The 24,598-nt window shown below is 44.1% G+C and overlaps 2 protein-coding genes and 1 long non-coding RNA gene across 3 annotated transcripts; all 3 read left to right on the top strand.

The window, feature by feature from the left end:
* Positions 1-3,855: 3,855 nt before the first annotated feature.
* Positions 3,856-7,542, top strand: LOC138410574 (uncharacterized). The gene is made up of 3 exons (XM_069527330.1): positions 3,856-3,909; positions 4,241-4,478; positions 4,571-7,542. Exons 1-3 carry the CDS (start codon positions 3,856-3,858, stop codon positions 5,050-5,052), a joined length of 774 nt encoding a protein of 257 aa, XP_069383431.1. The 3' UTR covers positions 5,053-7,542.
* Positions 7,543-11,453: 3,911 nt separating this feature from the next.
* Positions 11,454-12,254, top strand: LOC138410427 (uncharacterized). The gene is made up of 3 exons (XR_011243121.1): positions 11,454-11,922; positions 12,038-12,110; positions 12,201-12,254. It is a non-coding gene; the product is annotated as an uncharacterized lncRNA (long non-coding RNA).
* Positions 12,255-22,227: 9,973 nt separating this feature from the next.
* LOC109630604 (uncharacterized) lies at positions 22,228-23,906 on the top strand. Its single transcript, XM_069527328.1, has 5 exons — positions 22,228-22,855; positions 22,946-22,998; positions 23,162-23,230; positions 23,323-23,750; positions 23,837-23,906. The coding sequence occupies exons 1-5, from the start codon at positions 22,747-22,749 to the stop codon at positions 23,904-23,906; spliced, it is 729 nt and encodes a 242-aa protein (XP_069383429.1). The 5' UTR covers positions 22,228-22,746.
* The last annotated feature ends 692 nt before the right edge of the window (positions 23,907-24,598 follow it).

Raw genomic sequence — 24,598 nt, 5'->3', positions numbered from 1 at the left:
TTTTACAACTTTCATATGCGTTTGTAAATAATGTGTGATTGGCTCAACTGGTAGCAACACTTGTACATCGAAAAAGAGATTGTAGGTTTAAGACCAACTGTGCAACTGATGCTGCTACTAAAAAGAAACACACGGACTCCTCTGCTCTGCTCTCCTCTCTCTCTCTGTATCTCCATCTCTTTAAAAATAAATTTTTTATCTATCAGTTAAACTTGTGTTGATAAAGTGTTGAGGGTTCAAAACGAACTCTGAGTAAAAATAATTTTTTGCTTTTTTAGTACTTCTGTTAAATAAATAACAGAAATAAAAAGACACTGACAGACACTCCTGCAATGAGTCCTCTGCTCTTTAGCATTTAGTGGCAACCCACCGTTACAACAGAGTTTGGCATTTTGTCCAGCGCCATCTTAGTATTTTGAAACCAAAAGTATATATTTGGAGGTGCAGGGGATGAGCTACTGCAACCCCACTTGCAGGTGCAACCTCAACCCTTTGGTGATAGGTCAGTGTGGTGCTGACTGAACTATCACATACATGAGTGCACTCTCCTGGTGGGTTACTTTGTATTACTGCTATTAATATCATGAAGATAAAACCGTGTCAAATAGTTGTCATCATGTTAACTATCTGTGAACACACACTCCTTCAACAGTGTATTGGTGATAAATGCATTAGTCTGTCACTCTAATGATTCACCCTCATCAATGTAGCCAAGTGCATGGTTTTAAGAAAGCGCTGATTCTCATCTAAATTCCTGATGTGATTTATTGACACTGTATTAAGTAAAACACTGCTAACACCTGTAGAAATAAATTGAATTAGAGGAAAATAACCTCCAGCAGAAATATGTACAGATATACACACCACATTACAGAGACAAATCAAGTTATAGGAAGACAGAGATCAGTTATCAGACCAGGATATACCGCAAACATAAACATGTTCAGACACCCTGTCCTTGAGTTGATATTTGTCACATTTTTAAACTTTTTAAAAAAACCTTTCCATGCATTAGCCACGCTGCAAAGGCCTTTTATTTTTTTTCCACAGTAAGTGTGTCATGGTTTAATTCCATTTTTGTATCAACATGTGCCATCCCTGCACCAAAGGACAGCTTGTTGGATTTTTTCACACATATTTTTCCTTTCATTACTATTTTCGTCTATTTACAACTATTTTTGCTCTGACGAAAATTACCTTGTTAATTTATTGATCAATACATGTTTCCATTTCATAATTCAAGGCTGCTCTTCGGACCAAAGTGACAAACTCAGCACAGACTGATCTGAGCCACAAGAAGTGGGAAAACGTCACTCAGACCTGGCTGCCCAAGTACGCCGCCTGTCAAAGCAAGAGAGACAGTGGGAGCAACGTGCCCAGGCCTCAGGTCTACCTGGCAGGTCTGAGGGGACAATGAGACGGACACATGGTCAAAACTAACCTGACTAGATCTGTGGATGAATACTTTCACAATAAAGTGTGAAAAATAAAATAGCTTTTGTAATGCATATCATCATTTTTTAAATTAATTTTACTCTTGTGTTACTTGATGACGTCTGGAGGAGTCTGCACCTCTTTATATACAGTCTATGGTCTGCACACAACTAAGGCAGAATCAGATAATGTAAAAGCATTTGTCAATATGCATATGCATGGATTTTTCTCATTTCATCAATGTGGCAGGAGTTCAGGGACTCGTACTACAAAGCCATTTTTCGGGATAACTTCAGGTTAAATTCAGGGTTTCCACTCCTACGAAGGTCGTTCACTTATTTATCGGGATAAATCACCATGGTAACTTATGCTGAATGGATCAATAAAAACAACCTTCAGAGAAGAGGTCAAGAACCTGGAGAGCTGGCGGTAGAAGACAGAGGCCCATCATCAACTTCTATCATGGATTCTGCTGGAAAACCAAATTCATAGATGACCGATCTTCAATGTGAACGTGTCTGTGACAATAAGGTGCACTCTTATTGCACAGAAATCATATTGTTTATAAAAAAGAGACTTTACTGTGAGTATATTTGTGAAACTGATAATATGTTTTGTAGGGTTGGGAAGAAGTTACAAGTAGAACTTTCTTAGATCAATAAGAAATAAAAGTGAAAAACAACAGATGCGGAGGAAACCACACGTGTCCCTTCGCCTTGGGGGCCCAAATTGCTAGATGCACCACATGGTGAGATACTGTAATACAGCATGATACCCTGGCTGTGCCACCAAGAACAAGGCTTTTTCAACGGAGGTCTCATAGCTATGTAGGAAGTCAACAGACACCATATATAGAGATGTCCACCTGGAACAGATGTCCAGACATTTCAAAGTACTGATGTCTTGCTGCAGGCTATGCCCAAATGAAAAGCACAATGTCAGAAGTGGGATTCGAAGCCACGCCTCCAGGGGAGACTGCGACCTGAACGCCAGCAGCTGCTGAAGCGTCTGTCCAACATTGTGAATATTGGACTGTAAGAGCCAATCGGATTTGCAAGTCTAACATTCAACCAATCATTTCGCCGGACTCTTCCCCGGTCCAACATTTGACCAATCACAGAGCGGAAATGTTGGATGAGAATTTTATTCATCGTGGCTGACAGGGGGCGTTTAGAGCAGTGAATATGGCGCAGGAGCAGTGCGTTCAAAACGAGAAGGAAAAAAATCACGTCTATTCAGTCGACATGGTGAGTATTTACGCATCTAATGCACTTCTGTTCAGGTTATAAGACGTCAGTGTGGTGATTCTGGTGTTGGGTGTGTTGTCTCTGTCTCCCCCTTCTGTTCTGTTCTTATCCTGCAGGTGGTGTGTGTGGCAGGGGATGTGGCTGGCTTCCTCACTGCAGCTAACAAGGCACACCTGCAATTATTCACCCATCATCCCCTCCATAAAAGCCTGGTCCTGACTCCACTACTCTGCCAGTTAATTCCGTCTAGTCCGGTAGCGTACCTTGATGTCGACCTCTGAGTCTTACTCCTCGTTTTGGTTTGTTTTCGTACTTAACCAGTATTGTTTTCTTTTACTACACAGACTCCTCGGTGTGCCTTGTTGCCGCTCCTCGGTTTTTGTTTTCCCTCGTGCATGTTTTCCTGTGGATTGTTCGGCCAGCCAGCACCCTGCCTCCACAGCCTGCCTGCTCTGTTTCCTGGTGAGTAATAAACTTTTCATTAACACTAGACTACTCTCAGTGTCTGCTTTGGGGTCCAACCAAGAACCACCGGTAACAGTCAGTTTAAGCCTAGAAGTGATTTCACCTCGTGTGTGTGTGTTGTCACGTCGTTTAGGATAGTGCTAATTATCATGTTGTTAACCAACAATGGCGTGCCGTCAGAAGCGGTGACCTGTCCTAATGTATTCATCATAGAGTGTATACAGGCAGCATTCATAAGATTATTACAGCGTTATGATGCTGGTGGTCTGGCTTTTATATCTGACACATATGTTGTTGTTTTCATGGCTGTTAAAGATGTGCATTCATTCATTCATTCATTCATTCACGTCACCGAAGGCATCTTCTACCAAGCCAAAGAAAAACAAGGCGATGGTGGACTCAGAGTGGATGTCCCGTCTGAGGAAGTTTGCCAGCACTGGAGCCTGGCCGGCAGGTGAAGGGAACAGGCCAGCTCCCAGACAGAAGAAGTGGTACGAGCTGTATCAAAGGGTAAGAGCACTGCACAGTTTATTTTATTACTTGTTATTTACTCTAATCATACTTTTACTCATGATAGAAAATACAGTGAAAGCCAATGAGTTAATAAACATGTCATGAGCAAGTCATTTACATCAGCTCTGTGTCTGTGTTCATTTATATCAACTATTATTTTTAGATTGAGAAATGTCCCATGCAGACGCATGGACAGATGTCCTTGTTCGGTCAGCTCAGGAAGTGTACCTGTGGATTCCACGCTCCGAAGGTAACACTGGTCAGTTAAAGACTCAAACAGTGTGTGTTCATATGTTTGTGTGTGTATGCATGCATATCAGTACAGATGCTAATTATGATAAATCTATTCTGTAATTAACCAACGGCCAACCGGAGCAAGTGCTGCTCAGGGGCCCACACAGCAACGGACTGGAGCAGTGGGTCCAGTTCATAGCACTTTGTGACTGCAGAGTGCAGCAGTTCAGAGCGTCCTGGGTCAACAACCTGCAGCAGCGGGTCTGCCTTTCACCTCCACCTGAACCACTTCATTCCAGGTTTGTGTCCCTCGGACATGTTGCTCATTTAGTCTAATAATACTTTAGAATTTAATCTTTAAAAATTTACTTCTAGGAACCAGTGCCAACAGCCTGAATTTTCAGGCCTACCTGCTGGAAGGACTGCATCGGTGGAACCAGGATCGGGGTAGTGCTGCTCTAGCTGCCGGACCATCATCTTTACGCAGCTACTCTGGTGACCTGCTTCACTGTGTCAACAGCAATTATCAGAAGCTGTTTGGCAGGAAGGTGGCACCAGAGTTTAGTCCACCCTCGTGCTACACTGGTAAGCATCTGTGAACACACTAGTATTTCTGCTCGGTTTTAAAACCTCCTGTTAACTTTTGTAAATGATCCATTTTTCATATGTTGTTTCAGGAGAGCTCATCGGGGTGCAGTACCTGTTCAGACAGACAGGTCAGGCGCTGCAGGACATGCATCCTGATTCAGAGGAGACTGCTAAACTGGTTGAGCAGCATGAAGTGGAGGACAGCGTGGAGGAGGATGAGGGGTTCTCTGACCTCACAGGTGACCCCACAGTGCTGGACCTGGAGGTCCCTCAGGCTCCATCCTCTCTGACTCCTCATCCCTCCACTACCACATCTGCTGTCGGTTCACTGGTCAGCAGCCTGGCCTCCAGCGTCTCCTCCTTGGCCCCCAGCAGATCCATCCTGGTTCCCGCCACAACCACCATGACCTCTGCCACATCCACCATGACCTCTGCCACATCCACCATGACCTCCGCCACATCCACCGTGACCTCCGCCACATCCACCATGACCTCCGCCACATCCACCTCTGCCTCATCCACTGTGTCCACGGGTTCGTCCTCTGACGATATGGTAAGTGTCTCAATTTAGAATAGTGTCGATCTATAGATAACTGTACATATATTTTATAAAACCCACAGCATTAATACAGTGTCATGAAAGCTCAGTGTCAATGAAGGTTTTACATTAATATTTTCTAACATGTTTCATCCTTTGCCTAGGCTGTTGATGAGCAGAATGTTCCTGGGTACCATCATGTGGACAGACTTGCTGAGTATTTGGTAGAGCTGCGGGAACAGTCTGCTCTCTGTCTCACCAACCAGCAGACGGACACAATCATCGCACTGTGGGGGAGCCTGGATGATGTGGACAAGCAGCGGGTTGTGTATGCAGCACGACACCAGGAGAGACTTTTGAGTGGACGGTTTCGAACAGCGAAGAAGCCCTCAACAACTCCTGGTGTGGAGAGCACCACCCGTTGCATGTTGGGAGCAAGCAGTGCACCGGCTCAGTGGCCTGACTGCTGTCGTTTGGTGGAAAACATTTTCATCAGGCTCTGCAATCTCCACCCGAACCCAGTACGGAGAGGCAGGACGGCTGATTCCAGGTGGTCCCTAATTCTCAGGGACTACCATAAAATCAGACAGCTTGTGGTTGGTAACTCCCTGGTGATGCAGGGAACAGCCATTCAGCTGGTGGAGGTTAACCAGAACACACTTGTTCAGTGGCACAATAAGCGACAGAAGCGACAGGAGCTGTCTGTGCTGCTTCAGGGCACCGGGGCTTTGCCACCAGCACTACCTGTGTCCAACGAGCCTCTTCCGGATGCAAGAGTGCTTCCTGCTGTGCCCAAGCCAGCTCATCGTGAACATCAATACCGGCTGCCTGAGAGTACAGCAGGCCAGGCACAGCAGAGACAGGCAGTTTGGAGTCAGCGCCCGCGCTCCATCGTGCCAAAGGGACATTTATTTGTCACACCTCCTCCAGCACCACGACCATTTCAAACCCCCTCCCCTCAGATCCTCAATCCAGCAGGACAAACTCTAAACCTTTTGCCAGTGGTCCTCCCTGTGTCTGTAGCTCAGCCACAAAGCAGCGCAGCTAAACGCACAGTGGAAGCTGGCACAGCCCTGAAGAGACCATACAGGCGGACAGTAGAGGCAAACACCTGCAAAAAGTGTGGTCAGTTCCGCACTGCTGACACTGGACACAGTCAGTACCATGGCACAGTGTACTGTCCTCTGTCTGATCCTGTTCCTAAAGCTCAATGGTTGGAGGAAATGAGAAAAAAGTCTAACAAGTGATCATGTATGTATTGTAAATAGTAAAGAGTTGTAAATAGTAGTTGTATATAGTGTAGTAGTATTGTGTGTGTATTTAATTAATAATTCTAAATAATGGTTGTTTTGTAAATAGTTTAAAATGTTGTTTGTTAAAGTATTGATATATATATATATATAATGTGTGCTAACTGTAAATAATAGATTTTTCTACTTTTTCATTGCATTTGTTGAACTTTTTTTGGTCTTTTTTTAATTAAATCTTTTTTCTTTATTTTTTTTTAAATCTTTTTTTATTGAGGTTCAGCAGTCCACATATTGTCCTTTACATATAGTTCCTGCAGAACCATACTTTTTTATACAACAAAAGAAAGCTTACATATAAACATACACACACATAAACATAAACACACCACCAGATTGACACCCAATTCTAAGCTATGTCAGCGACATCCATGTTGCATCACTTATTGAGGAACATTAAAGCTCAGACCAGAGGGGTCCACAACATCTAAAACTGGTTGCCATCCCCTTGCGAAAGCTCCCATGTTGTCATGAAGGGTATAAGTCAGTTCTTCCAGAGGGTCTATGCTCATTACCTCCTTGTACCGATCGTCCAATGTAGGAATGTCCTTATGAATCCAAAACTTGAGAATAGTCTTTCTTGCCATATACAAGAGTATTCCGATGAGTTTTGCATTATGATGATTTCTTGCGTTCGGCACTTTGGCTGCTAAAACACACTGAAGAGGTGATAAGTCCAAGTTATGCCCAATCAGAGTGTCTAGCTCTTTCTTCACCTCTGTCCAAAACACTTGTAACTTTGAGCCTTTCCAAAACATGTGTGCATAAGTACCAATTTCTCTATCACATTTATTACAGTTAGAGGAACTGAGACCAAGCCTGCCCCTCAACAGAGGTGTATAGTGGAGCCTGTGAAATATTTTAAATTGTCTCTCTCTGTCATTATTACAGCTCAGGATGGTTAATGTGTGTTTTATGATTGTAGTCCAAGTATCCTCATCTATCTGGCAATCCAAATCAATTTGCCACTGTCTTCGTATATGGTCGTTGGAATAGTTTGAGTTTACATCAAAAGCTTCATACATACAGGAAATAAATCTTTTTGGCAAAGGTTGAATAAGTAGATTTTCCAAAAAGGATGAGCTAAAGGTTTGCATGTTCTTGATTATATGATGATGAATTTGTAGGAATCGGAAGAAATGGGACTTCCACAGAGAATATTTAATCTTCAAACTGTCAAATGGCTCCATTATTCCTCCTGTAAATAGTTTGGCAAGCTGGTCTAGTGCTTTTTCCTGCCAATCCTTAAATGTTGCATCCTGACATGAGGGTAAAAAAATCTGGATTTCTCCATATAGGAGCCAGGAGTGAAAAATGTTTTTTAAGTTTGAAATTAACCTTAACTTTGTTCCATGTATCCAATGTATTAAAAACAATGAAATTATTTTTTGCTTTTTTATGATTCACAAAGGGGCACACCTTCAACGTCAGTATACCACAGTTTCTGGATTCAATGTCAATCCATGTATTAGTTACGTCTGGTTTTACCCATTCATATATATACCTCATTTGAGCTGCCCAATAATAATAGCGTATGTTCTGGACCCCCAGTCCACCATTATCTTTATGTCTCTGAAGCCTGCACATTTTCATCCTGACCCTTTTACCCTGCCATATGAACTGTGTAAATAATTTATCCAAGTTGCTAGAAGTTATTAGGAATTGAGTTTGGCAGCATTTGTAGTGGGTACAACAACCTGGGTAAAATAATCATTTTAAGTACGTTTATCCTTCCCAACCAGGTCTTCCCTAATGCGCAGTATAATTGGGCTAAAATTAAGCTTGATCGATTTTCTAAGGGAGGGGCCAATTTTAATTCCAAAACATGTTATCTCCTTAGGTGACCAGTGGAAAGGGAAGCCACCAGGTGGGGCAGAGCCTGCTACAGATCCCCCAGGCATGGCCTCAGTTTTAGTTAAATTCACTTTAAAACCTGAAATGTGTCCAAACTGCTGCAGACAGTCAAGTAGAATCGGAATTGTAGTGTCAATGTCGACCAGGTACAGAAGTACGTCATCTGCATACAGAGAAATTTTATGTGTTTTACCATCGACCAGAAAACCTTTAATTGCCGGTGTTGACCTTATTAGCTCAGCTAGGGGTTCGATGGCGAGAGCCAACAATAAGGGGCTCAGAGGACAACCCTGTGGTGTCCCACATCCCAGCGAGAAAGAGCTCGAGCAATAGGAGTTAGTGGTTACAGTTGCTTTGTGTGACCGAAACAGCAGCTTTAGGGCCATTCAATCCTATCGAAAGCCTTTAAAGAATCCAATGAGACTATCAAGCCATGCATTTTTGCTGGCCATCTGAATTATATTCAAAAGCTTTATTATGTTATCAGAGGAGGTCCTCCCTTTTATGAAACCCGTTTGATCAGGTTTTACCAAAGTCTGTATTAGTGGTTCAAGCCTCAAAGTCAATTGTGGTAGTAGACCATGCCACGGGGTTCCCACCACGACAGCCAGAGACGAACCAGTCCACCCATTGCGTGCTCAGCAACATCTTTTTAATGCAGGCCAACAGAATTGACAAAATATTGAACTTAAAGGGTCCAGCACTTTCTGCTGGACCTTTAGCTTCCCCAAGTCTCTCTTCCCCAGTGTGTGTTCTCCCGAGGCAGCTCTGCTGCTGCCTTTTCAAGCATGAGGATCAATCAGCTAACAGCTCTCACCTGTGCTGACTGATCCTCTGTGGTGCAGGTGAAGATGCTCTCTCCGCACCTTCCCAAGTCTCTTTGCTCTTCCTCTGTCAGAGTTGGTAGTTGGATTTTAGAAAAAAACGTATCAAGTTCATCCTTAGTGCTGTTATTGTCAGATGTATACAGTGTTTTATAAAATGACACGAAAACAGAATTTATGTCTTTTTTATCAACATAATTTTTTCCCTTTGTATCTCTAATTCCTGCTATTGTATTATTATTTTGTCTCTGATTGAGTAGGCGTGCCAAATATTTTCTAGGTTTGTTACCTTATTCATACAGTCGTTGCCTTTGATAAAACAATGACCTAGAGGCTTTTTCATTCCAGATTGAATTTAGCGCTGCTCTAACGGTCTGTACTTTAATAAGATTTGTTCTAGATGGGCTAGACTTAGAGCCTATATTACATGAAATCGCCTGTCCTATAATATGTGGTTGTATGAAGAAGTGGTCAATTCGAGAGTAGGACCTGTGCGGGTTGGAGTAAAATGTATAGTCCCTAGCTGTTGGGTTCAGAACTCTCCATATATCAATCAGATTTATGTCGTTTAGCATTTTACCTATGGAGGTATCTGAGCTTCTATTTCTGTGTCTATCTGCTCGGGATCGGTCCTTGCTATCATCCTGACAGCAATTACAGTCGCTACCCAACAGTGTGACAGAACATCTAAACTCCTCTAGTTCTGTTGCTACCTTGGTCCAAAATGAAGGAGGAGGTGGGTTGGGGGCGTATATGTTCATCATTGTAATATGTATACCGTAAATTGTACCATGGACAAGGATATATCTGCCCTCAGGATCTTGCTTACATGAGCTAAGTACAAATGGAATAGCCTTGTGAATCAAAATCGCAACTCCTCTGCTATTGGAGGAGAATGACGAATAATAAACTTGGCCAACCCAATCTCGTTTTAGCTTAATGTGCTCTTTATCTGTTAAATGGGTTTCCTGTAAGAAAGCTATCTGCACCTTGTCCTTTTTTAAGAAACGTAAGAGTTGTTTCCGCTTGATTGGGTGGTGAATCCCTTTTACATTATAAGTACAAAACTTAACACAGTTTGGGTCTGACATTTATACTTTCCTTATTCTGTCACTGATGAGCACTGTCCCTCTTGTATCACTCTAAGCATATGAATTATCTGACCCTGTTCTCTCTGGATAAAACAGACATCTCTCTGGTGGTGGTGGAGAAAAATAACACTCAACACAAACAGCAGGGTTAATAGCAAAGAAAACTGAACACTCCTGCTGTGACCTTAACATCACTATGGGGCACATGTGAGACTTCTTAGTAACTAACCTAACTTTCCCCCTTCTAAGCACCTAACAAATCACTCGTAGGATGAAACAGAGCTCTCCAGATTATGCTATACCAACTTCCCTGGGACAGCAAGAGGCCGCCAATCCCAACAAAAAAGTATAAAGAGATTTAGTATTTTGATTTGTCAAACCTTATAACCAAACATTAGCATCTTGGTTGTAGATTATAATGCATTTGTCCATCATCTCTTTTCTCTCTGTACCTCCTCAACATACCTCTGTGCCTCAGCCACAGTTTTGAGAAGTTGCACCTTGTTGTCGTGTGTGACACGCAGCGTAGCTGGAAACAGCATCCGATACTCAACCCCCAGTGCTTGAAGAGATTTCTTCAGCTCTGTGAAATCTCTGTGAAAATCGAGTTGTCTACGTTAGGACCACTCCGTAATCTATCTCCATTTCCTCCAATACTGTTAGTCCATCTTGTCTAAATGCTCGTTTTTTCTGAGCTTAATTATCACTTTCTATTTGTATGGTAGGCCTAGCTTCATTCATCACTTGTGTATATGACAGCCAGCTACTCTGCTGTTACAGGATCACCGCTGGATAGTGCTAATTATCATGTTGTTAACTAACAATGGCGTGCCGTCAGAAGCGGTGCCCCGTCCTAATGTATTCATCATAGAGTGTATACAGGCAGCCTTCATAGGATTATTACAGCGTTATGATGCTGATGGTCTGGCTTTTATATCTGACACATATGTTGTTGTTTTCATGGCTGTTAAAGATGTGCATTCATTCATTCATTCATTCACGTCACTGAAGGCATCTTCTACCAAGCCAAAGAAACACAAGGCGACGGCGGACTCAGAGTGGATGTCCCGTCTGAGGAAGTTTGCCAGCACTGGAGCCTGGCCGGCAGGTGAAGGGAACAGGCCAGCTCCCAGACAGAAGAAGTGGTACAAGCTGTATCAAAGGGTAAGAGCACTGCGCAGTTTATTTTATTACTTGTTATTTACTCTAATCATACTTTTACTCATGATAGAAAATACAGTGAAAGCCAATGAGTTAATAAACATGTCATGAGCAAGTCATTTACATCAGATATGTGTCTGTGTTCATTTATATCAACTGTTATTTTTAGATTGAGAAATGTCCCATGCAGACGCATGGACAGATGTCCTTGTTTGGTCAGTTCAGGAAGTGTACCTGTGGATTCCACGCTCCGAAGGTAACACTGGTCAGTTAAAGACTCAAACAGTGTGTGTTCATATGTTTGTGTGTGTGCATGCATATCAGTACAGATGCTAATTATGATAAATCTATTCTGTAATTAACCAACGGCCAACCGGAGCAAGTGCTGCTCAGGGGCCCACACAGCAACGGACTGGAGCAGTGGGTCCAGTTCATAGCACTTTGGGACAGCAGAGTGCAGCAGTTCAGAGCGTCCTGGGTCAACGACCTGCAGCAGCGGGTCTGACCCAGAGCACCACTTCAGCAGCCGGTCTGGTACAGAGTACCATGGGTCAGCAGAGTCCAGCTGTGGGTCCAGTCCACAGCACTGTAGGACAAAGTGCAGCTGTGGGACAGGTTCTTGGAGCAGGAGGACCAAAGCAGCGACCATCATTGAATTTGGCAATGGTATTTGGACACTTAGACACTCATAACTGACCATGAATGTCTGACTCACAGGATTATAGTTTGACAATATAGTCCTCTAATGATACAGTCTTGTGGTGTTTTTATTCCCTTCCAGTTCACCAAGCCAAGATTTGGTGGTGCTCATGTTGCTGCTGCAAAGCCAAATCTGAGCCCGAAAAGTATCGCAGGTAAGAAGAGATCAAAAAGCAACCTGTTTTATTAATGCAGCTGTGTTATAAATGCAAGTTACTTATGACTGAATGCTTTACAGACCCAAGTCACCGACTCTGCTGAAGCAAGCTCCAGTTCAGCAGCCAACATTGCTGTCTCAGTGAGTAATTACACCTGTTTGAATACAGTATATTACAGTATGTCTATACAAGATTATTAAGAATAGTAAAAAACATTCAAATCAAAAAGTACCTAAACTAAATTACTGTGTAGAATAATAACTGAAGGTTTGATTGTGTGTGACTCTTGCCATGCTGTTAAAGGCTCCAGACCCTCAGACAGCTGCTCAGGTGGCTGTACCAGGTCCTGCAGCAGTGCGTGCTTCTGTGTCAGTAAGTAATTTAGCATTTCATATAGCATAGAGCATCTGCAGTTCTTTTTACAAGTATCAAGCATGTTCATGTGTTATTTTGTCTTTGCCCAGACCCCAGGACTGACACACCTGAAGCTCCAGCGACTCCCCAGCTGCCCCGCCTGTGGTCAGAGGGCTTGCCAACTGCAGACCACAAATGGATTGCAAAGACCTTCTTGAAGGTGGGACCCAAGGGGAAACTGGAGCTTCAGCAAAACCTGAAGCTCTGGTACTATCCTCCACAGCCAAGCCAGCTGTACCACCAGGCTCCTGCACCGGACCGCTTTTTTGCGCATCCACTGCTGGTGTGGATGCCATATAAGCTGTGGAAGATGAAGGTGGTCTGTCCCAACCCTGCCTGTGGCCTGCACCAACTCACAGGAGCAGGGTTGCACAAGAGAGCACGACGGGTCCTGGACGTGGACAGGATCTACAACATGGTGACAGAGACTCTGACCTGCACCAAATGTAGAGCCAACCATGTTTCATGGAGCCAGACTGTCCTCACACAGCTGGACTTGGCTCACCGTTCAGAGTTTCGGGTCATCCTCACACAAAAGTGAGGAACGTTTCTTTTCTCCTTTGCTTTGTCAAATAGAATGATGTAAAACATTCTAACTGATATATCTTGTATCCTATCTGTGACCAAGGTTTGCCTGTGACATCCGGGTGATCCGGCTTCTGCGGGAGAGAGGCCTGGGTAACAGTCCCACAAGACTCCTGAAGCAGCTGAAGGAGAACCACACAGAGGAGTGGCTGAATTGGGTGGCACGGCACACCACAGAGTGTGTGGACTTGCTCCAGTGCCCCGGACTGTTGCCCATAGCATTCCCTGAGCCTCCAGAGCCTGCTGTGGTGCCAAGTTGTAAGTGGCTCTTGTCCGTGTACAGCCAGGACATTCTTACAAGGCTGGACCACATCAAGGCCACAATCACATCGACACATGGCACCATCCTTAAAATGGATTCAACCAAAAAGGTTAAACAATCTTTTTTTCTTTAAAATTAGGCTACTGATTATTAAATGCATCCTGTATTTCAGTATTTTTTTTATCATGTTCACTGAGGTCCTGTATATTTTGTGTCCTTCAGATCACCAAGAAGCTGGCCAGAAAGGCCAAGGGGACAGCGCTCTGGCTCACCTCTGTGGGAAATGAGCATGGCCAGATACTCATGAGTGTGCTGACCGCTCAGGAGGGAGCTGGCCTGGACCTGATGGCAGCTGACTTGGTGAAGAGGTACCAGCAGGCTCAAGTGGATCCTCCTGTCACCCTCTACGTAGACTGTGGCTGCTGTGCTGAGGCAGAGGACACAAAGCTGAAGGCCAGATTCAGTGGGTGGCCAGCCCTCTCCATAAGGCTTGATATCTGGCACTTCATGCGCCGTCTGGCCCTGGGATGTGCAACAGACTCTACCCTCTGTTTATGTCACGTCTGTCTGCGTGCATATTCGAGTGGGATGCAACTGATTTGGCTCTGTTGCATGTAGCAAAAAGCCAGCAGCTTCAATCCCAGGGCCTGTCTTCCATCACGGATACTGACCTCAGCAAATACCTGACCAGGGAGGAGCTGGCTCTTCACTGTCGGAGGAGGACCCGTGGTGAGGACACCACCATCCGGCTGCTGGAGAATCTGTTGCAGGGACTCATGGGGACCAATGGGAACGACTCTCTTGGAGTTCCCCTGTTTGACAGGGAGAGGATAGAACACATTTGGCGTGTCCAGAAGAAACATGTAAAGTGCATCCAGGACCTGCCAGGTGTTGCTCTGTACGCCAAAACAGGGGAGCTCACAAAGGGAGGGGTGCGGTTGCCCACCTTCAGATGTGCTCGAGGCTCCACATTTCTCGAGTCCTTTCACCTCCACCTGAACCGCTTCATTCCAGGTTTGTGTCCCTCAGACATGTTGCTCATTTAGTCTAATAATACTTCAGAATTTAATCTTTAAAAATGTACTTCTAGGAACCAGTGCCAACAGCCTGAATTTTCAGGCCTACCTGCTGGAAGGACTACATCGGTGGAGCCAGGATCGGGATAGTGCTGCTCTAGCTGCCGGACCATCATCTTTACGCAGCTACTCTGGTGACCTGCTTCACTGTGTCAACAGCAATTATCAGAAGCTGTTTGGCAGGAAGGTGGCACCAGAGTTTAGTCCACGCTCGTGCTACACTGGTAAGCATCTGTGAACACATTAGTATTTCTGCTCGGTTTTAAAACCTCCTGTTAACTTTTGTAAATGATCAATTTTTCATATGTTGTTTCAGGATAGCTCATCGGGGTGCAGTACCTGTTCAGGCAGACAGGTCAGGCACTGCAGGACATCCTGATTCAGAGGAGACTGCTCAACTGGTTGGGCAGCATAAAGTGGAGGACAGCGTGGAGGAGGATGAGGGGTTCTCTGACCTCACAGGTGACCCCACAGTGCTGGACCTGGAGGTCCCTCAGGCTCCAGCCTCTCTGTCTCCTCATCCATCCACTACCACATCTGCTGTCGGTTCACTGGTCAGCAGTCTGGCCTCCAGCGTCTCCTCCCTGGCCCCCAGCAGATCCATCCTGGTTCCCGCCACATCCACCACGACCTCCGCCACATCCACCATGACCTCCACCACATCCACCATGACCTTCGCCACATCCACCATGAACTCCGCCACATCCACCATGACCCGATCGCCACATCCACCTTTGCCTCATCCCCTGTGCCAACGGGTTCGTCCTCTGACGATATGGTAAGTGTCTCAATTTAGAATAGTGTCGATCTATAGATAACTGTACATATATTTCATAAAACCCACAGCATTAATACAGTGTCATGAAAGCTCAGTGTCAATGAAGGTTTTACATTAATATTTTCTAACATGTTTCATCCTTTGCCTAGGCTGTTGATGAGCAGAATGTTCCTGGGTACCAGCATGTGGACAGACTTGCTGAGTATTTGGTAGAGCTGCGGGAACAGTCTGCTCTCTGTCTCACCAACCAGCAGACGGACACAATCATCGCACTGTGGGGGAGCCTGGATTATGTGGACAAGCAGCGGGTGGTGTATGCAGCACGAAACCAGATGAGACTTTTGAGTGGATGATTTCGAACACCGAAGAAGCCCTCAACAACTCCTGGTGTGGAGAGCATCACCCGTTGCATGTTGGGAGCAAGCAGTGCACAGGCTCAGTGGCCTGACTGCTGTCGTTTGGTGGAAAACATTTTCATCAGGCTCCGCAATCTCCACCCGAACCCAGTACGGAGAGGCAGGACAGCTGATTCCAGGTGGTCCTTAATTCTCAGGGACTACCATAAAATCAGACAGCTCGTGGTTGGTAACTCCCTGGTGATGCAGGGAACAGCCATTCAGCTGGTGGAGGTTAACCAGAACACCCTTGTTCAGTGGCACAATAAGCGACAGAAGCGACAGGAGCTGTCTGTGCTGCTTCAGGGCACCGGGGCTTTGCCACCAGCACTACCTGTGTCCAACGAGCCTCTTCCGGATGCAAGAGTGCTTCCTGCTGTGCCCAAGCCAGCTCATCGTGAACATCAATACCGGCTGCCTGAGAGTACAGCAGGGCAGGCACAGCAGAGACAGGCAGTTTGGAGTCAGCGCCCGCGCTCCATCGTGCCAAAGGGACATTTATTTGTCACACCTCCTCCAGCACCACGACCATTTCAAACCCCCTCCCCTCAGATCCTCAATCCAGCAGGACAAACTCTAAACCTTTTGCCAGTGGTCCTCCCTGTGTCTGTAGCTCAGCCACAAAGCAGCGCAGCTAAACGCACAGTGGAAGCTGGCACAGCCCTGAAGAGACCATAAAGGCGGACAGTAGAGGCAAACACCTGCAAAAAGTGTGGTCAGTTCCGCACTGCTGACACTGGACACAGTCAGTACCGTGGCACAGTGTACTGTCCTCTGTCTGATCCTGTTCCTAAAGCTCAATGGTTGGAGGAAATGAGAAAAAAGTCTAACAAGTGATCATGTATGTATTGTAAATAGTAAAGAGTTGTAAATAGTAGTTGTATATAGTGTAGTAGTATTGTGTGTATTTAATTAATAATTCTAAATAATGGTTGTTTTGTAAATAGTTTAAAATGTTGTTTGTTAAAGTATTGATATATATATATAGTGTGCTTACTGTAAATAATTGATTTTTCTACTTTTTCATTGCATTTGTTGAACTTTTTTTGGTCTTTTTTAATTAAATCTTTTTTCTTTATTTTTTTTTTAATCTTTTTTTATTGAGGTTCAGCAGTCCACATATTGTCCTTTACATATAGTTCCTACAGAACCATACTTTTTTATACAACAAAAGAAAGCTTACATATAAACATACACACACATAAACATAAACACACCACCAGATTGACACCCAATTCTAAGCTATGTCGGCGACATCCATGTTGCATCACTTATTGAGGAACATTAAAGCTCAGACCAGAGGGGTCCACAACATCTAAAACAGGTTGCCATACCCTTGTGAAAGCTCCCATGTTGTCATGAAGGGTATAAGTCAGTTCTTCCAGAGGGACTATGCTCATTACCTCCTTGTACCGATCGTCCAGTGTAGGAATGTCCTTATGAATCCAAAACTTGAGAATAGTCTTTCTTGCCATATACAAGAGTATTCCGATGAGTTTTGCATTATGATGATTTCTCGCGTTCGGCACTTTGGCTGCTAAAACACACTGAAGAGGTGATAAGTCCAAGTTATGCCCAATCAGAGTGTGTAGCTCTTTCTTCACCTCTGTCCAAAACACTTGTAACTTTGAGCCTTTCCAAAACAAGTGTGCATAAGTACCAATTTCTCTATCACATTTATTACAGTTAGAGGAACTGAGACCAAGCCTGCCCCTCAATATAGGTGTATAGTGGAGCCTGTGAAATATTTTAAATTGTCTCTCTCTGTCATTATTACAGCTCAGGATGGTTAATGTGTGTTTTATGATTGTAGTCCAAGTATCCTCATCTATCTGGCAATCCAAATCAATTTGCCACTGTCTTCGTATATGGTCGTTGGAATAGTTTGAGTTTACATCAAAAGCTTCATACATACAGGAAATAAATCTTTTTGGCAAAGGTTGAATAAGTAGATTTTCCAAGAAGGATGAGCTAAAGGTTTGCATGTTCTTGATTATATGATGATGAATTTGTAGGAATAGGAAGAAATGGGACTTCCACAGAGAATATTTAATCTTCAAACTGTCAAATGGCTCCATTATTCCTCCTGTAAATAGTTTGGCAAGCTGGTCTAGTCCTTTTTCCTGCCAATCCTTAAATGTTGCATCCTGACATGAGGGTATCAAAATCTGGATTTCTCCATATAGGAGCCAGGAGTGAAAAATGTTTTTTAAGTTTGAAATTAACCTTAATTTTGTTCCATATATCCAATGTATTCAAAACAATGAACTTATTTTTGGCTTTTTTATGATTCACAAAGGGGCACACCTTCAACGTCAGTATACCACAGTTTCTGGATTCAATGTCAATCCATGTATTAGTTACGCCGGGTTTATCCATTCATATATATACCTCATTTGAGCTGCCCAATAATAATAGCGTATGTTCTGGACCTCCAGTCCACCATTATCTTTATGTATCTGCAGCCTGCCTATTTTCATCCTGACCCTTTTACCCTGCCATATGAACTGTGTAAATAATTTATCCAAGTTGCTAGAAGTTATTAGAAATTGAGTTTGGCAGCATTTGTAGTGGGTACAACAACCTGGGTAAAATAATCATTTTAAGTACGTTTATCCTTCCCAACCAGGTCTTCCCTAATGCGCAGTACAATTGGGCTAAAATTAAGCTTGATCGATTTTCTAAGGGAGGGGCCAATTTTAATTCCAAAACATGTTATCTCCTTAGGTGACCAGTGGAAAGGGAAGCCACCAGGTGGGGCAGAGCCTGCTACAGATCCCACAGGCATGGCCTCAGTTTTAGTTAAATTCACTTTAAAACCTGAAATGTGTCCAAACTGCTGCAGACAGTCAAGTAGAATCGGAATTGTAGTGTCAATGTCGACCAGGTACAGAAGTACGTCATCTGCATACAGAGAAATTTTATGTGTTTTACCATCGACCAGAAAACCTTTAATTGCTGGTGTTGACCTTATTAGCTCAGCTAGGGGTTCGATGGCGAGAGCAAACAATAAGGGGCTCAGAGGACAACCCTGTTGTGTCCCACGTCCCAGCGAGAAAGAGCTCGAGCAATAGGAGTTAGTGGTTACAGTTGCTTTGTGTGACCGAAACAGTAGCTTTAGGGCCATTCAATCCTATCGAAAGCCTTTAAAGAATCCAATGAGACTATCAAGCCATGCATTTTTGCTGGCCATCTGAATTATATTCAAAAGCTTTATTATGTTATCAGAGGAGGTCCTCCCTTTTATGAAACCCGTTTGATCAGGTTTTACCAAAGTCTGTATTAGTGGTTCAAGCCTCAAAGTCAATTGTGGTAGTAGACCATGCCACAGGGTTCCCACCACGACAGCCAGAGACGAACCAGTCCACCCATTGCGTGCTCAGCAACATCTTTTTAATGCAGGCCAACAGAATTGACAAAATTTTGAACTTAAAGGGTCCAGCACTTTCTGCTGGACCGTTAGCTTCCCCAAGTCTCTCTTCCCCAGTGTGTGTTCTCCCGAGGCAGCTCTGCTGCTGCCTTTTCAAGCATGAGGATCAATCAGCTAACAGCTCTCACCTGTGCTGACTGATCCTCTGTGGTGCAGGTGAAGGTGCTCTCTCTGCACCTTCACCTCCACATCAATACGACGCCGGATCTTCAGAATCTTTATCTTTTTTCAAGATAAGACAAATACTGGCTAACGACATAGTTTCGGGCAGATGATGAGCTGTGTTAAAGCTATAATTAAAGGTCTTAGCAAGGTATGGTGTGAGTTTGTCTTTATAGGCCTTAAACCATTCCACCGGCAGCCCATCAGGGCCTGGGGACTTTCCACAGTGCATCAAGGATATTGCTTGTAATATTTCAATCTCCTGGATGGGTTTTCCCAAGTCTCTTTGCTCTTCCTCTGTCAGAGTTGGTAGTTGGATTTTAGAAAAAAACGTATCAAGTTCATCCTTAGTGCTGTTATTGTCAGATGTATACAGTGTTTTATAAAATGACACGAAAACAGAATTTATGTCTTTTTTATCAACATAATTTTTTCCCTTTGTATCTCTAATTCCTGCTATTGTATTATTATTTTGTCTCTGATTGAGTAGGCGTGCCAAATATTTTCTAGGTTTGTTACCGTATTCATACAGTCGTTGCCTTTGATAAAACAATGACCTAGAGGCTTTTTCATTCCAGATTGAATTTAGCGGTGCTCTAACGGTCTGTACTTTAATAAGATTTGTTCTAGATGGGCTAGACTTGTGAGAAGATTCTGCTGTTTTAAATTCCGCTTCCAGCTCCCTTTGCTTAAGCGACAACACTTTTTTACGTGGCGCCATATATGAAATGGTGACTCCTCTGACATCGGCCTTTGCAGCTTCCCATAGAAATTCTGGATTTGTATCCCCGTTATCATTCTTATCAAAAAATAATTCCATCTCCTCCTTCATCTTTTTCTTGAAATCTTTGTCATTAAGAAGGTACGAGGGGAATCGCCATCTCCACGGGCCCTCCATATCATACCTTAGAGCCATTTCTAAATAAACTGGGGCATGGTCGCTAATATGAATAGAGCCTATATTACATGAAATCGCCTGTCCTATAATATGTGGTGGTATGAAGAAATGGTCAATTCGAGAGTAGGACCTGTGCGGGTTGGAGTAAAATGTATAGTCCCTTGCTGTTGGGTTCAGAACTCTCCATATATCAATCAGATTTATGTCGTTTAGCATTTTAGCTATGGAGGTATCTGAGCTTCTATTTCTGTGTCTATCTGCTCGGGATCTGTCCTTGCTATCATCCTGACAGCAATTACAGTCGCTACCCAACAGTGTGACAGAACATCTAAACTCCTCTAGTTCTGTTGCTACCTTGGTCCAAAATGAAGGAGGAGGTGGGTTGGGGGCGTATATGTTCATCATTGTAATATGTATACCGTAAATTGTACCATGGACAAGGATATATCTGCCCTCAGGATCTTGCTTACATGAGCTAAGTACAAATGGAATAGCCTTGTGAATCAAAATCGCAACTCCTCTGCTATTGGAGGAGAATGACGAATAATAAACTTGGCCAACCCAATCTCGTTTTAGCTTAATGTGCTCTTTATCTATTAAATGGGTTTCCTGTAAGAAAGCTATCTGCACCTTGTCCTTTTTTAAGAAACGTAAGAGTTGTTTCCGCTTGATTGGGTGGTGAATCCCTTTTACATTATAAGTACAAAACTTAACACAGTTTGGGTCTGACATTTATACTTTCCTTATTCTGTCACTGATGAGCACCGTCCCTCTTGTATCACTCTAAGCATATGAATTATCTGACCCTGTTCTCTCTGGATAAAACAGACATCTCTCTGGTGGTGGTGGAGAAAAATAACACTCAACATAAACAGCAGGGTTAATAGCAAAGAAAACTGAACACTCCTGCTGTGACCTTAACATCACTATGGGGCACATGTGAGACTTCTTAGTAACTAACCTAACTTTCCCCCTTCTAAGCATCTAACAAATCACTCATAGGATGAAACAGAGCTCTCCAGATTATGCTATACCAACTTCCCTGGGACAGCAAGAGGCCGCCAATCCCCACACAAAAGTATAAAGAGATTTAGTATTTTGATTTGTCAAACCTTATAACCAAACATTAGCATCTTGGTTGTAGATTATAATGCATTTGTCCATCATCTCTTTTCTCTCTGTACCTCCTCAACATACCTCTGTGCCTCAGCCACAGTTTTGAGAAGTTGCACCTTGTTGTCGTGTGTGACACGCAGCGTAGCTGGAAACAGCATCCGATACTCAACCCCCAGTGCTTGAAGAGATTTCTTCAGCTCTGTGAAATCTCTGTGAAAATCGAGTTGTCTACGTTAGGACCCCTCCGTAATCTATCTCCATTTCCTCCGATACTGTTAGTCCATCTTGTCTAAACGCTCGTTTTTTCTGAGCTTAATTATCACTTTCTATTTGTATGGTAGGCCTAGCTTCATTCATCACTTGTGTATATGACAGCCAGCTACTCTGCTGTTACAGGATCACCGCTGGATAGTGCTAATTATCATGTTGTTAACTAACAATGACGTCAGAAGCGGTGCCCCGTCCTAATGTATTCATCATAGAGTGTATACAGGCAGCATTCATAAGATTATTACAGTGTTATGATGCTGATGGTCTGGCTTTTATATCTGACACATATGTTGTTGTTTTCATGGCTGTTAAAGATGTGCATTCATTCATTCATTCATTCACGTCACTGAAGGCATCTTCTACCAAGCCAAAGAAACACAAGGCGACGGCGGACTCAGAGTGGATGTCCCGTCTGAGGAAGTTTGCCAGCACTGGAGCCTGGCTGGCAGGTGAAGGGAACAGGCCAGCTCCCAGACAGAAGAAGTGGTACGAGCTGTATCAAAGGGTAAGAGCACTGCACACTTTATTTTATTACTTGTTATTTACTCTAATCATACTTTTACTCATGATAGAAAATACAGTGAAAGCCAATGAGTTAATAAACATGTCATGAGCAAGTCATTTACATCAGCTCTGTGTCTGTGTTCATTTATATCAACTGTTATTTTTAGATTGAGAAATGTCCCATGCAGACGCATGGACAGATGTCCTTGTTCGGTCAGCTCAGGAAGTGTACCTGTGGATTCCACGCTCCGAAGGGAACACTGGTCAGTTAAAGACTCAAACAGTGTGTGTTCATATGTTTGTGTGTGTGCATGCATATCAGTACAGATGCTAATTATGATAAATCTATTCTGTAATTAACCAACGGCCAACTGGAGCAAGTGCTGCTCAGGGGCCCACACAGCAACGGACTGGAGCAGTGGGTCCAGTTCATAGCACTTTGGGACAGCAGAGTGCAGCAGTTCAGAGCGTCCTGGGTCAACAACCTGCAGCAGCGGGTCTGACCCAGAGCACCACTTCAGCAGCCGGTCCGGTACAGAGTACCATGGGTCAGCAGAGTCCAGCTGTGGGTCCAGTCCACAGCACTGTAGGACAAAGTGCAGCTGTGGGACAGGTTCTTGGAGCAGGAGGACCGAAGCAGCGACCATCATTGAATTTGGCAATGTTATTTGGACACTTAGACACTCATAACTGACCATGAATGTCTGACTCACAGGATTATAGTTTGACAATATAGTCCTCTAATGATACAGTCTTGTGGTGTTTTTATTCCCTTCCAGTTCACCAAGCCAAGATTTGGTGGTGCTCATGTTGCTGCTGCAAAGCCAAATCTGAGCCCGAAAAGTATCGCAGGTAAGAAGAGATCAAAAAGCAACCTGTTTTATTAATGCAGCTGTGTTATTAATGCAAGTGACTTATGACTGAATGCTTTACAGACCCAAGTCACCGACTCTGCTGAAGCAAGCTCCAGTTCAGCAGCCAACATTGCTGTCTCAGTGAGTAATTACACCTGTTTGAATACAGTCTATTACAGTGTGTCTAGACAAGATTATTAAGAACAGTAAAAAACATTCAAATCAAAAAGTACCTAAGCTAAATGATTGTGTAGAATAATGACTGAAGGTTTGATTGTGTGTGACTCTTGTCATGCTGTTACAGGCTCCAGACCCTCAGACAGCTGCTCAGGTGGCTGTACCAGGTCCTGCAGCAGTGTGTGCTTCTGTGTCAGTAAGTAATTTAGCATTTCATATAGCATAGAGCATCTGCAGTTCTTTTTACAAATATCAAGCATGTTCATGTGTTATTTTGTCTTTGCCCAGACTGCGGACCCCAGGACTGACACACCTGAAGCTCCAGCGACTCCCCAGCTGCCCCGCCTGTGGTCAGAGGGCTTGCCAACTGCAGACCACAAATGGATTGCAAAGACCCTCTTGAAGGTGGGACCCAAGGGGAAAATGGAGCTTCAGCAAAACCTGAAGCTCTGGTACTATCCTCCAGAGCCAAGCCAGCTGTACCACCAGGCTCCTGCACCAGACAGCTTCTTTGCACATCCACTGCTCCAACTCACAGGAGCAGGGTTGCACAAGAGAGCACGACGGGTCCTGGACATGGACAGGATCTACAACATGGTGACAGAGACTCTGACCTGCACCAAATGTAGAGCCAACCATGTTTCATGGAGCCAGACTGTTCTCACACAGCTGGACTTGGCTCACCGTTCAGAGTTTCGGGTCATCCTCACACAAAAGTGAGTTTCTTTTCCCCTTTGCCTTGTCAAATAGAATGATGTAAAACATTCTAACTGATATATCTTGTATCCTATCTGTGACCAAGGTTTGCCTGTGACATCTGGGTGATCCGGCTTCTGCGGGAGAGAGGCCTAACAGTCCCACAAGACTCCTGAAGTAGCTGAAGGAGAACCACACAGAGGAGTGGCTGAATCGATTGGCATGGCACACCACAGAGTGTGTGGACTTCCTCCAGGGCCCCGGACTGTTGCCCATAGTATTCCCTGAGCCTCCAGAGCCTGCTGTGGTGCCAAGTTGTAAGTGGCTCTTGTCCATGTACAGCCAGGACATTCTTACAAGGCTGGACCACATCAAGGCCACAATCACATCAACACATGGCACCATCCTTAAAATGGATTCAACCAAAAAGGTTGAACAATCTTTTTTTCTTTAAAATTAGGCCACTGATTATTAAATGCATCCTGTATTTCAGTATTTTTTTTATCATGTTCACTGAAGTCCTATATATTTTGTGTCCTTCAGATCACCAAGAAGCTGGCCGGAAAGGCCAAGGGGACAGTGCTCTGGCTCACCTCTGTGGGAAATGAGCATGGCCAGATACTCATGAGTGTGCTGACCGCTCAGGAGGGAGCTGGCCTGGACCTGATGGCAGCTGACTTGGTGAAGAGGTACCAGCAGGCTCGAGTGGATCCTCCTGTCGCCCTCTATGTGGACTGTGGCTGCTGTGCTGAGGCAAAGGACACAAAGCTGAAGGCCTGATTCAGCGGGTGGCCAGCCCTCTCCATAAGGCTGGATATCTGGCACTTCATGCGCCGTCTGGCCCTGGGATGTGCAACAGATGCTCATC

This window comes from Paralichthys olivaceus, chromosome 6 (assembly GCF_024713975.1).
Source record: "Paralichthys olivaceus isolate ysfri-2021 chromosome 6, ASM2471397v2, whole genome shotgun sequence".
NCBI classification, from domain to species: domain Eukaryota; kingdom Metazoa; phylum Chordata; class Actinopteri; order Pleuronectiformes; family Paralichthyidae; genus Paralichthys; species Paralichthys olivaceus.
Note: the sequence above shows the minus strand (reverse complement) of the source record. Positions and strands in the feature narration are given on the sequence as shown.